Below are 16,847 nucleotides of genomic sequence, written 5' to 3'. Positions count from 1 at the left end.
GCGGCGGCCGCGCCCCGCCCCCGCCAGCCTGGCCGCCGGCCCTGCGGGCGCGTGCGCGCGCGGCGCTCTGGCGCGCGCGGCTCTATGGTGGCGGCCGCTGGCGCGGCGGCGCTTCCGGCGGGCGCGGGGGCCTGTGGGGGATCGCCGCGCGCCACTTCTGCCCGGCGGTGCTGAAGGAGCGGAGCCGCCATGGTGAGAACGGGACGGGACGGGGCCGCCGCGTTCCCTGCGCACCGCGCCCGCCAGCGCGGCCTTCCCTTCCCCTCCTCTCCCCGTTCCCCGGGTCACTGCGGGCGGGAAGGCCGCGGCCGGTGGTGCGGGCCCGGGCGGGCGGCTGCACGTTTTGGCGGGGCAGGGCCGGGCCGGGCCGGACGGGGGCACAAAGGCGGCGGCGGCGCTCCGGGAGCGGCGCGCTGGAGGCTCCCGCCCCTGTCCCCCGGCAGCTTCGGCCCCCGCTCAGGGCGCCCCTGGAAGCCCAGCGCCTTCCCGCGAGTGTCGCCCGTCGGACGAGCCGGCCTTAAATGGCTGATTTGCGCTTTCCATGCTGCTTTCCCTGCTCCTCCCCTCGGCTCGGAGGAGGGAAAGGCGGGAGCTTGCGTGTGTGGAACGGCACGCTGAAGCTCAAAGGCCTCCCCATCAACGTGGTTTGTTGCGTCCATCTAATAGATTGAGATGTGCTGAAGCAAGTTATTGCTGTGCGGCGGGAGGACAGCTGCTTGTCGGTTTGCAGCGAAGTTCCATATCTGCCTGGTACTTGCTCCAGTGCAGTTGACTTCGGCCATGATGAGCAGCTACAAGCCCTGTCCCTGTTGGCCAAAATGAAAGGTGGTCCTTAGACCACTTTTTCTGCTTGGCATTTAGGTGTGTGCGGTATGCTGCTGGTTGGTATTTGCATCACTGCACATCTTACCCTTACAATATGCGTTTATCTTCCACTTTTATTGTTTCAGGGTTTTTTTTTATTTTTTTCACTTTATTGTCAAATACACTACAATTGGTGGAAACCTCTTTGGGCGGATGCTACCTAGCCTTTAAGTCCTGCTGGTTTGGCTCTTGGCACCGCCTTAACCAGTTTTACAGGGTTCTGCCTTCAGTAGCAGCAGCAATTTCTAAAGCGCTCTCTAGAAGTTCGAAATTGGTATAATATAAACCATGTGGTGTCTCATTCTGTGTCCTGCTTAAAAGCAGCCAGTACAACTGTACTTTTAAGGAAAATGCAAAGAAATTCAACATATGTATCATCATAATAACGGCCCATATTGGGCTTCTCCAGACAACCTGGTGCTAATGCAGAAAGGTTTGTGGATCTTCCCTTGTTTTGGTTCTGTCACCTAGGCTCACGGGGCAGGTAATAGTTGGAGGAGACTTCCCTTAAGCTTCTGAGCTTGTCATTTTTTTTGTACCTACACAATAGGACAGGACCAGCAATTTTATCAAATCCAACAATTTTTTTTTTCCTTTATAGTAAAATGTCAAGTTCCCAAAGAAATGTTTGAAAAGCATTAATTCTACAATACATGTGATCCAATGGTATTAATTTACATATTTTTCTGGGCCAGTATCTGATAATGGATATTGTATAGTGTCTGAAGTGATAAATGGCTTAAAGTCAGAAGCCCAAATGATTTCTGCTGTGAAGTTCTGAAGGAACTGGCTTACATGTCTGGCTCACTGATGTTTCCATAATCTGATTATTTGGGTAATTTCAGAATTTATACATTGATTTAGCACTCCTCAGTGACCATCTAATTAAAATTATAGTGCTGGAAAAATTATTTTATGGTAATCTTTGCCAGTCATCTGGACTCCCTGCTAAGACATGCCTGTTCCAAGTACAATGCACTTAGGAACAGCCAGATACCAGCCCCCCTTGGGGAATTCCCTTCAAGTCAGTCATCCTCTGGCATACATGAAAGTGGATTTAAATGATCTACTCTCCTTTGTATGATTTTTGTTGTTACAGTGTGCAGCTCAGAATTCCCCTTTTTCCCATTTCTGATTAGATAAAGTCTTGTTCCTTCTTTTTCTCTGTGTAACATTTTCCTGAACTTCTCAGAATCTGCTACTGCTGTGTTGAGACAAAGAACTGAAAACTGTATTCCAAGGATGGGAACACTGTCAGTTATGGGATAAAAATTTGTCCTGTTGTTTGGGTTTTTTCCTGTAAATCCTAACATTTGTCATTTCTCTTTTCTGTCACTGCTTTTCATGAGCATTGAATTGGTATCTTCACTGATTTCCAAAGTATGGGTCAGGATTTTTCTGTCAGCTGCTGATTAATCTAAAACAAATGATATCTTACCCCGCAGTTGCCTCTGTATTGTGTGCTCACCTCATATATTAGCACTGAAAATGTTGGATCCAATTAGCAGCACTGGAAACGGCCATTTGCAGCATGCTTGCAAACTTTCTGTGGTATGCAGCCTGTTAATGAGATCACAGATTGTGTACACTTTAAAAATCTTGCTTCTTTGCTCAAATTACTTGCTGTAGCCAAGTGAAAATTGTTATGGAAATAATGGAAGCCACAGAGTGTACAATCATCTGAGCCTTCCCTGCAGATGAACAAGCTTATGGACTCCAACATTTGGAACAGTTTTCTTTGCCATAATTACTGTTTAAGTAAACTCATTGAAGTGGGAAAAACCAGTACATCTGTTTTGCAAGAAATAATCTTGAGTGCTAAGTGCAGATTTATTGTATCACTTCCCTTGAAGTTAAATCGATAACTCAAAATAGCTAATTCTGTTAAAATCTTTCAGGTGAACCTGACAGTGTGGTTAAGTTGGGTCCCCTCTTTGCTCTTTAATTGAGGCATTGAAAATTTTACTAACAGCTTGCATTTGGAATTAAATAAGTAAATGCAGTAATGCCACTGCTCTTATATACTGACTTTATTGCTTTGCTTGTATGTCTAAATAGAAACTGTTTCTGTGCTATTTTTTTTTCAGCACAATAGCTGCTTTACTGGTGATTTTACACATTTTAAAGTTCCATAAGGATTGATAGGACTTGTTGAAAACAAAACTTACTAACACAGCTTATATAAACAGCAAGTGCTATGTGGAAAATGTCTGTGTCCTTGATTGCTAGTCTAATATTTTACTATTACGCTTCTTTTTACTCCTTCTTTCATATAAATAACTTAATTCAAACGAAAATCATTCAAAGTGTGCAAGTAACCTGTATTTTTGTGTTTGTTTTGTTTTCCAGTCTCACACAATTCTACTTGTCCAGCCTACCAAGAGGCCAGAAGGCAGAACATATGCTGATTATGAATCGGTGAATGAATGCATGGAAGGTGGGTAGATGCAGACATGGGGGTTAAAAACTATTGTTAAAATCCTCTTTTTGACATATTCACAAACTTAATAAGAAAATAAGTTGTTCTTCATGTTTTTAAAAGGTAATTAACAAAAACCCTCATGCTTTTAGCTTACTAATGTTCTAGCAAACTAAAAAGTAGTTATTATTTATTTCTAAAACGTCTTTTTTCTATTAAATGTATGGTTTTGATTTAACTAGATGAACCACATCCAGTTTGGGAGAGTAGACAATATTCTTTCTGGGCTCATGCAGCAGACTTATTTCATTGCAGGATCAGCACTTAATTCTCACTATTCTTTTCTTAGCACTGTAAGGCAAAGATTGCTGCTGGAAATAATATATTAAATAAAGGATTGTGTGCAATTGATGCATAACTTGCAGTCTCGTGTCACATGTGCCAAGTAAAGATCCTGCAAAACTTTGATACACATAACGAGCATGGAAAGAAGATTGAAATATTAGAGCTGTAGTTCACTTAACATTAATCTTGCAGGAGGTTTCGTGAGGCAAACAAAAGTATAACAGAGACCATGTAAAGTCTCTGTGCTCATTTTAATATTACATTCTTCTCAAGTGTGTCTGAATTATTAGTGGACTAGTTTAAATAAATAAAAGTGCTTTAAATGTATATACAGGTTTGTGCTCTCACTCTTACCTCAATACCTTGTTTGACTCTTGGATCAAGAATGATCATTCTTAAGAGTTCTTCTGTTTCTGAGGTGTTTGTGCCGTAGGAATATATGTTCTAATTGCTGTCTTAAAATTATTAGAAGGAGTTCCAGATATCCATTGGAGCTTACTGCATGAAAAGTTACATATTTGACAGAACTAAAACTTTTTCCCCTAGATGAGGAAAACTTTTTCTTTCCATGCATCTTACCTGATTTTATAGTATTATGTTTCAATGCAAATTGCTAGGAACAAAAGTATTTCAGCTCTAGAAAATTAGATTGTTTTTATGGTGGTAATCTCTAAACTTTTATTTGTGAATCAAGAGCTGAAACACTCTCAGCTCATACCGTCTTTTAATATTGCGTTGGTTAATCTTGTTTCTCTGTAGGAGTCTGTAAAATGTATGAAGAGCATCTGAAGAGAATGAATCCCAACAGTCCATCCATTACATATGATATCAGCCAATTGTTTGACTTCATTGATGACTTGGCAGACCTCAGCTGCCTTGTGTAAGTTCAGTTGTACAAGTCCATTTCAGTGACTTAGGAAAGTCAGAAGTCTTCCCTCTAAACTCTTCTGTGTGAGTTTAACATGATGCTGTTTTGTGTGGTTTTTAGCAGTAACTGTAGCACAGCAGAATTGCAAGTATTGCAGCTAGCAAGTTGCCCAGTCCAATTAATTGTATAGATACAAGGTACCTCTGAAGAAGGCTTAGAAACTAATGGTTCCTCTTGGATTTTACTCACATTGAAATGGACTGAAATCCAAAGTTAAATACAGTTGACTGTTCTATTACTACTAGAATCTGTTTAAATTTCCCTTTGTGCTGTTGGTCCAGTTCCTCAGGAGGCAGAATGGTTACAGAATTTTTTTCAGCTGAGGGCAGTACTTGTGGTAGGGTAGAAGGCTACAAAAGTGCATTGCAGCCAGAAGTTTGTTTTGATCAAGGTACAGCAACATGAACGTTTATCTAACAGACTGAAACTAGCCACTTGTTTTAGGAGGTAGCAACTGTTTTCTAGGATAGTCTTGTGCCTTCCTTAATTAGGCTTCTAAAATCAGTGTCATACCAAATTCTACTTCAGCTTATAGCTTTCCACCAGATGGCACACACAGCACAAGGTGTAATAGACATCTACAACAGATGTGTTTTGTGTTCACTGAAGTACTCGATATCTGCTCTTGCTGTGTAGCATTATGAAAGGATTTGGGGACAGGGGGTAGAAATAAGTAGCTTTTCATGAAACTAGCATTTCTTACATTGCACTAGAACCACTGCTGTATGAACAAACATACACTGAAGCTCTTTGTTTGGCCTTGATCCAATCATGCTGGGGTTTAAATAGTAAGACTTCCTTAGAAACAGCATGCTTAGGGTTTTTTCCTTAGGTAAGAACTATAAATTGTTCTGGAATTAGTTAAATTGGGATTTTTACTTACCTTCTTACCACTGTCCATCTCACCCTTCTTATCAGAAATAAAAGTATATCAAGATTTAAAGATTGACCAGGATTTTAGTAGTTCTTGAGTCGTTCACTGAAAGTACCATCTTCACGAACAAAATATTCAGCTTTAATGACTGAGAGAGAAAGGAGGGCAGGAGTCTACACAGAACTTCTCTCAGATTGCTTTGGTTTTCAGTCTCATTCTGTTTTAATTCAACATGCCCTGAATAACGGAATTCTCTGGCCCTTGCAAGTGGACTGCTTTTATCAACTATCCTTGAGTAGCAAAGAAATGCATCTGTGGGTTCCTGTTTTCAGTTTGCTTTTTATGAAGTATCATTGTTAGATGTAAGCTTTTCCTCAGTACCAACTTGCAAGAATCCTTTGTCATCCATCTGTGAGTCTGCCTTTGCTCCTGGAAAATTTTGATCTTAATTTAAAAAAAAAATCCACACAGAAATTGAACACTTGAAAACTTAAATAAATCTTTGAAGTAATATTGAAGAAGTGTTTGACTCATTAAGACAAATTAGATTGTTTCCTGGTGGAACTATTCTTCTGCAGGCTGAGCTCTAGAATACTAAGATTCTCTACTTGCTGTCTCCCTTAAGTAATTAAATGCATGAATTAAAATGTGAACACAGTGGTCCAGTCACTCAGTAGTGCTTGGAGCATCTAGTTTTGTTGCAGGCTCAGTCTGATCTCCTGGACAACTGTTTTTTAGAGAACAGAACAAATCCATTTGTTAAGTGGCAATTCCCATCTACTTCTGATATTACCTTCTGTACACCACATTCTACCTCATACACTTGAGGACAGTTAATTGTTTGTGAAGTTTTTCTGGTAGATGTACTACAGAGCAGACTGACATTTCTTTCTTGTTTCCTCTGCAGTTACCGTGCTGATACTCAGACATACCAGCCATACAACAAAGACTGGATAAAGGAGAAGATTTACGTTCTCCTCCGCAGGCAGGCCCAGCAAGCAAGCAAATAATGGGGGCACCATTGCTACACAGGTTTGGGGAGGGTTTGGACAACAGGTGTGTACAGAGTGTAGTAGTGAACGTTTTGTATTATAGTCATCCTGTTGCCATCTTGATAAACTTGTTAGCCAGGACTGATTGTATTTTTAGAGATACAAGGATTTTGTTGGATTTCAGTTTTTTTTCAGTGTAAATGGAGAAGAAAGTACAACATCTTCAGCAGAGTTTTGGGTTTTTTTCCTCCCGTTTGCTAATGGTCCTACCTTATTTGAACCCCTGGGGCTGTTCACATTGTACTTCACCACATTTGCTGTATGTGCCCCTCTGTGGGTTTTTTACATTCAGTTATATCCTTGAGATGTCTTAATGGGAAATAAAAATCTACCCTTTAGTTAAACTTGAGTGCTCAATTTTGGGGTTCCTGCCAAAAAACACAAATCTTTTTTTCCTCTGTTATCCAAGGGATATGGCTTGAAAGGTCACGTGAACTGAACCAGCAGTTGTTTCCTGTATTACAGAACAGCTCAAATTCTAGCTTAGTCTTGGTACTGTTTTCCTTGGGCATCTTTGGGAAACACTCTAACCCTCTTGCACTGCGCAGCTGATCTCTCTACAAGACATTTGTATATAGGTGTGTCTGCTCTGGAATTGGTGATGGATAAGAGCAGGCTGAATGTATCAAATCACAGGCCTCTTGAATTAGTCTGCTTACAATTTTCCCCCAAGAAAGGAATAAGCAAAGCAGATTGCTCCCATGAAAATCTGCCCCAAACTTTATTTTCTCTTTACAGAAGATAAAGACTTAATTGTTTGCCCACACTGCCTCCATCTATCTTAAATGCTGATGTTTTTGTAATTTTGTTGTACTGAAAAGATTTGGATTGGCAGACACATCAGACCAAAAAATAGAGCAGGTAGAAAAGAAAGGCTGGTTTGGTACTCCGTGCCTTTAGAGTTTGCCTGCTGTAGGAGCAGACTGTTACAGATTACACTCAACCAAGAGCTGTTTTGGGATTGACAGAGGAATGCAATTCTCTCCAATGCACTTAGCTTCCTAATACACATCAATAGTCTCTAATGGATCTCACAGCAAATGCACTGGCTGAAAAGAATCTGAGGCAAAGTGACTGTCTATAGTAAAGCTTTAATGAAAATAGCTTTACTTAAGTGATAAGTAATAGCTGCTGAAGACTGGGAATCAAATTACTGAAGGGATATAAATTCTTAGAAAGAAACTGGGTGAGGGTGTTAAGCTTCTCAGCACAAATACAGGTTGGAGATTAGACCTACTAGTTCTAGAATTTATAGTGACCAGGAATAAATTCAATCTGCTAACATCAAAACACGCTTCCTTTATAATGAATAGTGATTTTCAAAACATTGTACATCAGAAATATATTAGTACACTTAAGATTATTAAATCTGAAAATACTTTGGCATGTAAGTTTTATATCCAGCTTGAATACAGTAAGTAATACTTAGAAAATTCACTATTACCCATATAATAACATTCAGATTAAATACAAGTAATGTTATTTAAACAGCTTTTATAGTTTATCCTCTTGACTAGCACATACTAAAATAACATGGTCTCTAACATGTTTGATGTTAATTTCTTTTTTTTTTTTTAATTTCAATGTTCTCAAAGCAAATAGTAGGGTGAGATTATGTGAGGTGGCTGAGCTGAAGTAGCAGTTCCCTGCTGTTGAAAAGCATAATGCTACTTCACACTATTGTTCAAAAGAGATAGTGGGTGTCATGGGGAAGGGGAGAACAGGACTGCTAGTCAGCACCAACACACACAGCTGCTGGTCACTTAAAAAAAGCCCAAAACCTGATATTTTGAGAACAAGGACAAGCACGGTAGATAAATTGGTGTATATATAAACCACCCATTTATCTACCATTGCAAGCTCCTGCCAGTCAGTAATGCACTGGGTCAGGGAGTAATCCCACTAAGATTAGAATTTAAGTTGTGGTTGACACCACCATAATACCAGGATCATTCTTACAAGAATCCCACTCTGCAGTCTCCTTCAGTATGCTGAAGGAGAATTGTGAAAAGCAGAATTGAGTTTGCTTTCCTGCTCTGAGGGTGAAATAAGGTAGGTAGTTAAAATACTTGTCTACTATTGCTTCCATCATCATGTTCTTTTAAAATAGACTGAAATCCTGACATCCATCACAATGCATTATAAGCACAGCGGGAAAGTAGCATCATTGCTAGATCAGTCTGTTCCTTGTGCCTATCACCATTGTCAATGTACAGGAGGAAAAAAGTAGTAGTCAAGACCACCTTGTTATCTTCCTTAGTAACTGATAAACCTGTTTACAGCAAGAGGAGACTTGACTACCCACAATATTTTTAAGGTTGAAAGAACTACCAGATTTTTTGACTTGCATTAGAAAAGGGTAAGTTGTAAAGTTGCTGGTTGGGTTCTCATTACCATATGCCAAGCAATTTGTGCTGGTTCATGATGCACTGAAAGCAAGGATGCTTCTTAGGATGACTTACTCTAAGAGGGAAGAGGGGAAAGCTCCAGCTGCTTGACTGTGGAGTATATAAACAGTTATGTACATTTGCAACCCCCACTGAGTAAGGGTCCAATTGTACTGGAACTCAGCTATGCTGAAAACACAATCCATCAAAAAAGCTAATAAACAGAAAAATCAAGGGTAGCTGGGTTACAAGTGCAAAATAATTAAAACCTCCTGCTTTTAAAATTGCTATGAAACTGGTGTTTTCTAGACCCTGGTGAGCATTGAAACAAATTGGTTTACAATTATCATTGGTTGAGGGGGGCAGGGAGTTTCAATTAGCAATTGTCCAGCAGGAGATGGGCTGTGGGTGAGGCTAAAGATTCTCAGCCTCAGTGAGCATCTGAGCCACTCATGTTAGGTACCCACTGGCCTTTGAAGTCTAAAAGTGTTGACTTCAAGGTAAAATGAAAAATAATTTGTACTAGCTATAGATAACTAGCAAGAGTACATCTGTTAAAATAAAAAATTAATTTTGCACCTCTGTCGTACTAGTCAATTCCATCAAGTTTTCTACACTGAGTGTATTGTCTGCTATAATGTTAGTGTTGCCCAAATACAAGGTACCATTCATGGAAACAGCAGGGGAATGAATTTGCCACTGAAACTCACTGAATGGAGATGCTCAGCTTTGCATAGTACAAGGCAGCTCTCTATTATCACCCACTAATATATGCTTCTTCCTCACTACATCTGAAAAGGATTAAGGTAAAACCTGTCTTGATTTGTCATAGGAAAACATTAGATTGTAGGAATTAGTTTTCTCAGTACTGTAATCTGAACTATGCCTGTAGGAACACTTTATCTGGATGAAGTTTGGGCATAGCTCCAATTCATAGGTTTTATTCAAACTCTTTGTGCTGAGTTTGCAGTGACACACAAGTAAAAGCATTGCATGCTGCATATGCCTGCTCAGCACCATTCCTGGTGAGCATTAGCAAGGGTTTTGTTACCAATTTTGTACACACTTGAGTCATCTGCTGCTGCATCCACAGTCCCCAACCAAGCCTGTTTCTGTGGGCTCTTGTGTGTACCAGTGACATAAACACATCTTCTGGAGCAAGACCCGCAGAGGTGAAAAATTTGGCAGTGTACTTGGAGGCTGTAGTGTCTGGGCTCTACCACTGCCTACATCCAACACTTGTATTGCCCTGATCTCTAATGCACTGGTGCTTCCATCTAGTCTATTTCATTGCTGCTTCTGCATCGCTTCATTAACTGTGCAGGAAGCACGCTCCTAATTTTCAGCTCATTAGTATCCTTCTAAATTCTGGGCCAAGTGAGTTTAATTTCATTTTCTATTTAATTTATGTTTGTCTCCTGCTAATGTTAGCAGTTTTCTCCAGGTTTTCCTGTCTTTGAACCTACTTCAATGAAACAACCATGGCACCAGCTGCACCTGCAGCTCTAAATGAAGATTACCAGTTTTTCATACTGTGGTAATGATATTGCTTTAGTCTTAACCAGGAATTAATCATTCAATTGCATGTCTTGTTTTTGTGTTTACAACACAATTGTTCAGTGCACCCTCTATTCCTTGCCTCTATCATGTCCAAGTAAAAGCACTCATTCTTCATGCAAAATTAAATAACTTCAACTAGAAAGCTTGAGAAAGAAACACATGAGAATAACCAAGTATTTGATCTTAATGAGGACACTCGCCCCAGATATTCCAGGGAACTTAAAGCTTGTCTGAAATACACAGAGTAGGAGCTATATTTAACTGTGTTCTTTTTCTTGGCAGAAAAGCACCCAAATCAGGTCAGCCATAGCTCCAGGAGGTTATTTCCCTTCTGAAAAGTCCAAGGAAAAACAGGCACCTCCCTCCACTTTACAATTAATGAACTAAACATTTTGATAGCATGTTGCATAACCTAGGCAGCTCTCTGCTCAGTGTGCTGGCTTCACTGTCTGTCTCACTCCTCAGACACCCTTCTCCTTGGGTACAGGACACCGCAGCAGCTCACTAAGAGCCTCACATCCCTCTTATGAGGGAACAGCAGCCAGTAGGGCTTTTATCAGCCTCCACCTGCCCCTAAGGACACCTCAAATAACACATCTTATGCTCCATAAATCTGACTTCTCTGTTTAAACTATTTCTATAGAAAATTCATGACTACCTCCAGGCACACTGTCTTTAGAAGTTAGACATCACTCCAGCCTACTTGCAGGGAAAATAGAGATCCAGCCTCAATGTATTTGACACATAATTATGGTGAAAAAAAATTACCTGTGTGTCTTACCCAGATTCTCCTTTGGCTTCTGGAGGAATGTAAAATTCAGGCCTCAGCCCCATGCCAGCTGAGAAGTTTAATGATGGGCACTTTGGTGCACTTCTTCCTTTTCCCTCCTCACACATGCATCCTAACCGATAATCTCCTGCTCTACCTTTGTAAAAATCTGATACTCACCCTAACTACCAATGAGTAGTGCTAATTAGTTAATGCAGAGGATCCTCAGACAATGGAAACACACCCTCTTCCTATTTGCTTAGATAAACCTATTTATAAAGAGAAATCCATGATGGCTGTTAAATGCAAGGATGGCAGCCCTGGTTCAGGGTGGCAGTGCATCAGAAGTAACTGAGGGCCCTGAGAGTGTTTTGGGAGAGGGGCTACCATGCAATTGCCCTGTTCTTAGGTTTTTCCCTAGACACCTGGTGTAGGTCATTGACAGGAACAGGCTAATGGGCTCTGTGGCCCTTGTATCTGATCAGATATACAGAGGAACTGTACTGTTGGGGGGTTTTACTGGATTTTTTTGTTTACTTGGCAAACATGTCCCACAGGTGTTTTGCAGGGAAGGTGAAAGGGTTTATGCAGACCTAAGGTAGAAAGGTAGTGATTTTTTTCCACGTACTTCCCGCGTATTTTCCTCATTCTTTCCGCAAGTTTGATTTCTCGGGCATGGTGTCCTGTGAATGAGAGAACTGGTAATTATGTAACTCTGGCTGATATAGTTACTATTTAGGAGCTGTTTACTCATGGGCTTCATGAAAACTCAGAAAATACTTGCTCCAGAATGCAAGAGGTGCAATAAATCAGTTGAAATACATACTTCATGGCACTGGGTAGTTTTTAAAGTGACCCTTAACATGGAAGATAACTTTTTTTGTAAATTTAAATGTAATTAATAATACTGATTTAGCCACATCTGCATTTCTTTGAAGTCTAATGCTTCAGCACTCTTGCAGTTACTTCTCTAGATGAGTTCTAGGGGCCGTGGCAATTGCTTGCTGCCACTATTTTCATCCTATGCCTTAGGAGTTTAAACTCAGTTATAGAAACTCCATCTGAGTCCATTTAATGAACTACATGAATCAGAGACCTGCAATAAAGCCCAATTAGAAATGAGTGCACAGGGAATATTGATCTCCTTAAAACCTTTTACAGCTTTCAGGATCTGCCTTGTCACTCATCACTGCAGCAGGCACTGGCCCTTTCCTGCTGGCTCCCTTTCACTCACTTGGTAGGATTATGGTCAGATTAAGATGTGATTGAACAGATCAGCTGGTGGGAACTCTGGGGTATGAGGGAGAGCCCCCAGATAACCCTTCTCACACATGCTCACAGTCCTCTGGGTCAGATTTTACTGCTAATTCAGAAGGAATTTGTACAGCAGTGCCTGCTTTTTCTCTGAGCAACACCAAAAAAGCCGTCTGAGATTTCATTATCCTTTTTACTAATGATCATGATGTCTGGAGGCTCTTGAGGTCACAGCTGACAGCATTACAATGCAAAGCACACCCATGAAAGGGTCCTGTGAACTCCCCTCACTCAACACCTTCAGCCTTGTTTGCAGTATATTACAGATAAGACCCCCTGTGGTAATGAAGCACGCATTATTCAAATAAGGTATTTGAATAAGAAGTTCGAGAAGTATGCATTAAAGGGGATTTGTGGCATCCTAGCCAAAACACCACTCAAAGTCAGATGATTTCAGACTCTTCCAGGCTGCACCTCAGATGATGTATGGTGTCCAGAAGCCCATATCCAAAGGGTGTAAGTGGGATTTGAATCATTTTGGATCATTAGATTTTTGGAATTATAAAAGTCTCTGTTCAGTTGTTGTCCAAAGCTGGATACACATCAGATATGTACATTTCAGTCTTCACAGTTCAGGATCCGCTTCAACACCCACACAGAAGCACTCCAGTCTCAGCTGTGTTCAGACCACCTGTGTGAGTGCTAAGGGAACTCATAAACAAAGTGTTCCTCCATTTTGCTTGATTTGATAAGCCTCCTCCAAACACAGCCATTGCAAATAAATAGACAAGAGCCAAAGCTTTCTCTATTTCACCAAGCTGCATAGGCTTGTCTGGGGCTGGCAAGAGGGATTAGAGGACAAAATATTGAATGTCTTATGATGAGGGTCTTTTGAAATCCTTGGTATGGAAAATCTGAGGATGACCTGCACCAGAGGGAAAGTAATTATAGTTTTCTCATAGCAGCTGGGGTGTTTGCAGGAATGTCTTTCATTCTAGGCACTGTTCCAAAGGCTGTTTATGAGCTTGAAATTAAATAGTTGCTGAATAAAAATGCAAAGTAATTCCTGAAGTAATCTTGGACTCCAGGCCTTGCTCCAGAGATTGAAAGCTCTTCAACCACTAGGTTAGAACCATACATCCTTTATTCAAACCAAGCTTTATTACCATGTGAAGTCCAAAGGACAAGAGCTTTAGCAGGCAGAGCCAAGAACATCTCCACCTTGAGAAACCCCAGTTTCCCAAAGAGTCTGTTCCTGTTCTGATATACTGCATTAGTACAACGGTGGGGGTGATTCCTGACAGCCATATGAGGTACAGCAAGCAACCCCCTCCTATGGATTTCCCCAGCAGGACTCTGCTCACGGTGGGAAAGCCACTGTGCGAGCCTTGTGGCAGCCCTGGGGGATTCATAGTTCAGCAAGTGCTACAGATGTCCCTGGGCAAAGGGGCTCCAGCTGTGCTGGCAGCTGCTGGTCCTGCCAAGGGCTCTGGGATGCTGCAAGTATCTACCAGTGACCCAGCTGTATCCTGTTCTAACCTGGGAAAGAGAAGCTGCAAAGACAGAAACCAAGTTTTCTACAATCCTGCTGCTCCGGGCTAAACTCTTCTCTGATTTGGGTACCTGGCTTACACTGCTGCCAGGCTGGTTTAGTTCACTGGCACTATTTATTTTTAACAAGATCAGCATGAAAATGGGAGGGGAGAAATTGAAGAGTTCTGAAGAAATACAGACCTCTTCCCTCTCAGTACAGAGGATTTGTGCTCTACAGCTTTCTCAGATTCTTCAGCATAGGCTCAGTACTTGCAGATATCTGACAAACTCCTGCCATGAAAGTTCAGAGTAAACAGAGGTGATGTGTGACGTGTTAAATGAGCATCAGGTGTTTGCAGGGAAAATGGCTCCTCGTCTTAGATAGGGTAATTATTTTAAAGAACTATTTAGCATTTAGATTGCTTGGGGGGAAAAGAGCTTGGAAAAGTTGATTGCCTTGAAAAATGCTCCGGTTCCAAGTGGGTCTCTTTGAACACTGCTTTCATCTCCTCAGAAAGAAAGCTTGGGAGACACTTCATCTTGGGGTAATTAGAGGGACTTTGATATCATTGTCCTTGCAAACAGCGTTATAACGTGCAGCCTCCAGTTAAAGAACCGTTTAAGAGAGACAAAATTGAGAGATTGAACAATCTGCACTGATGCTCTGAGAGAGCTGTGAAAGTACTGGCTTGAACACTGCACTCCGTAATTCCACCCCCAGCAGAAGACCCTTTGGTACACTTTTAAACTTCGCTACACCTGCTGCATTGTTAATTCCCCATTTTCATCAACAGGCTGCCACATCATCAGCTCTCACGCGACAAGTGATTTAGCCTAAACAAATCTCCTGGAGGTACAGGAGTACACTCCATGAAAATCCCAGATCCAGCAGGAGGTTAAGAGCAAGGAACCTGATTCCCCTTTGGCAGCTGAATATCTCCACACACAGTCAGGCTACACCATGCCCCTGTGCCAGTAAGCCTGGTCCAGGGCATGAATTAAAACTACTCAGGCCAAAAGGACAAAGCAGCCTGCAAGCCCAACATACCAGGCTGAGCAAACTTGGAAACTTGGAAATACAATTTGTCACTTTTCCTCAAAAATCTGAGAAATGACCTGAAGAAAAGGATTTCTGCCACAAATAGATCTCTCCACCCCTGAGCTGCTGAAACACCACTAGCATGGCCCCTGCCCTGCAGCACGTTGAGCAGCAAAGGCAGCCCAAGTGATAAGCCAACATATCAAGCCTTCATCTACAGCTGTACTATGATGTTCTTAATGGGCAGAAGTATCAGCGTATTAAGCAGTATTGCAGAGTAACAATTTGAGATTGGAGGGAACTGATGCTGGACACTGAGGGAGGATCTGTACAGAGCATCCCCTGAACACTGCTGGTACAGAATGCAGACCCTATTCAAGCATTAGTTGTATTTCTCTCCTTCCTAGCAGCCCCCTCAAGATTTGTATTACCAGTTTCCCTGTGTCTGTTGCTGAAGAAATACCAAGCAGAATAAGAACCAAGTTGTCCTCTAGCCCTCAATCTCACACCTGCCTTTGTCCAGCTCTTTATTGCTGCTTCTGCCACAAAGCTGGTGACTGCCAAGCAGCATTCTCCCAGACACTCATGTTTCTTAAAGCCAATGATGTCAAAATTCACAAATAGAAATTTAGACCAAGCAGGAGCAATTCAGACTGAGTCTGTTTCCCAAGTCTGACAAGTGTATGCACTAATGAATAACATCCACACAACCCTGCAAAAAGAGAAAGAAAAATGCAGCAGTGAGGAGAAAGTCCAATGTCAATTTCTGCTACAAAAAATGTTTCTCTGTCTCCTCACCCATAAAATATATTTCAAGACCAGAAAGGAGAAATGCAGATGTAGGTAAAGGTGACAGCAGAACACACAAGGACTAAATAGAGCAGAATTTCATCCTTGGGCAGGCAAGGCCATAGGTGTAGGTGTGCACACCAGCTGCAGGGTGGACACTGCTGTAGCTAGCACAGCAAGGGGATCAAGGCAGGCAAACTGCTGCAGCACCAGCAGGGTGGCCCCAGCAGCTTGTACTGCCCAGCCTGAGGTCCAGGCAGTGCCAGCTGTGGTGCAAGTAAATACTGAGCCTGGTGCCTGAGGGAGGGCTTCCCTTTCTCATGCTGCACCATGAGCATAGGGAACTCGGACACCAATCAAGCAAGGAAAAAAGTCAACAAAGAACTAAATGACTCACAGGAGATTTATTAGGAAACACCACCAACAAAAATGGCTCCTATTTGCTTTTCCAAGGTGGCTGAATTCAAGTTCACTTCATGTTGCTGTATTGGGATGATGTGACTGGTTTGCAGTCTCTAAGGATCATAGCTGACAGCAGAACACATTCTTTTTGGTCTAACCCTTGGTAAGATGAGGCAAAACTGAGAATTAAGTGTCCCTATTTATATTCTCACCACTGAACTTCCAGATGTAGTACCAATGGTCCTTGTGTTTATTTTAAAAGGGAAGGAATCACTGGGGTGAGGGGTGGAAAAGATTGAGTTTAGTCCTGGTCGGCCTTGGACTGTCTGATCGTCACTGAGATCTAGAGAAACAAGGCTCAAGAAACAATATTCAGACACAGCAGGGAGACAAGCAGGTGGCTCCAAGGGACATCAGCCTCAGCTCACCCCAGTGGCCCACTTTCTGCTGCAGCCTGAGATACAGACACCCTCACACCAGTGCACCCTGCTGCAGTGGCTTAACAACCCTTCCATGGGAGCCAGGTTTGAAAGTCACAGTCTGAGCATGTTCTCCTGGCTGGCTGGCACAGGCCAGCCAAGCTGTCTCCTGAAATGGAAATGGAACAGCTTGCAGAGAGGCTGGGGGTAGCT

The 16,847-nt window shown here is 42.0% G+C and overlaps 1 protein-coding gene and 1 long non-coding RNA gene across 2 annotated transcripts; one reads left to right on the top strand and one right to left on the bottom strand.

The window, feature by feature from the left end:
• Window positions 1-70: 70 nt before the first annotated feature.
• ERH (ERH mRNA splicing and mitosis factor) lies at window positions 71-6,826 on the top strand. The gene is made up of 4 exons (XM_068193215.1): window positions 71-192; window positions 3,214-3,301; window positions 4,388-4,508; window positions 6,338-6,826. The coding sequence occupies exons 1-4, from the start codon at window positions 190-192 to the stop codon at window positions 6,438-6,440; spliced, it is 315 nt and encodes a 104-aa protein (XP_068049316.1). The 5' UTR covers window positions 71-189; the 3' UTR covers window positions 6,441-6,826.
• On the bottom strand, window positions 1,691-4,389 carry LOC137475677 (uncharacterized). The gene is made up of 2 exons (XR_011000020.1): window positions 3,983-4,389; window positions 1,691-2,424 (listed from the first exon to the last, which is right to left on the bottom strand). It is a non-coding gene; the product is annotated as an uncharacterized lncRNA (long non-coding RNA).
• Window positions 6,827-16,847: the final 10,021 nt, after the last annotated feature.

Source organism: Anomalospiza imberbis, chromosome 6, assembly GCF_031753505.1.
Source record: "Anomalospiza imberbis isolate Cuckoo-Finch-1a 21T00152 chromosome 6, ASM3175350v1, whole genome shotgun sequence".
In the NCBI taxonomy this organism is placed as follows: Eukaryota; Metazoa; Chordata; class Aves; order Passeriformes; family Viduidae; genus Anomalospiza; species Anomalospiza imberbis.
Note: the sequence above shows the minus strand (reverse complement) of the source record. Positions and strands in the feature narration are given on the sequence as shown.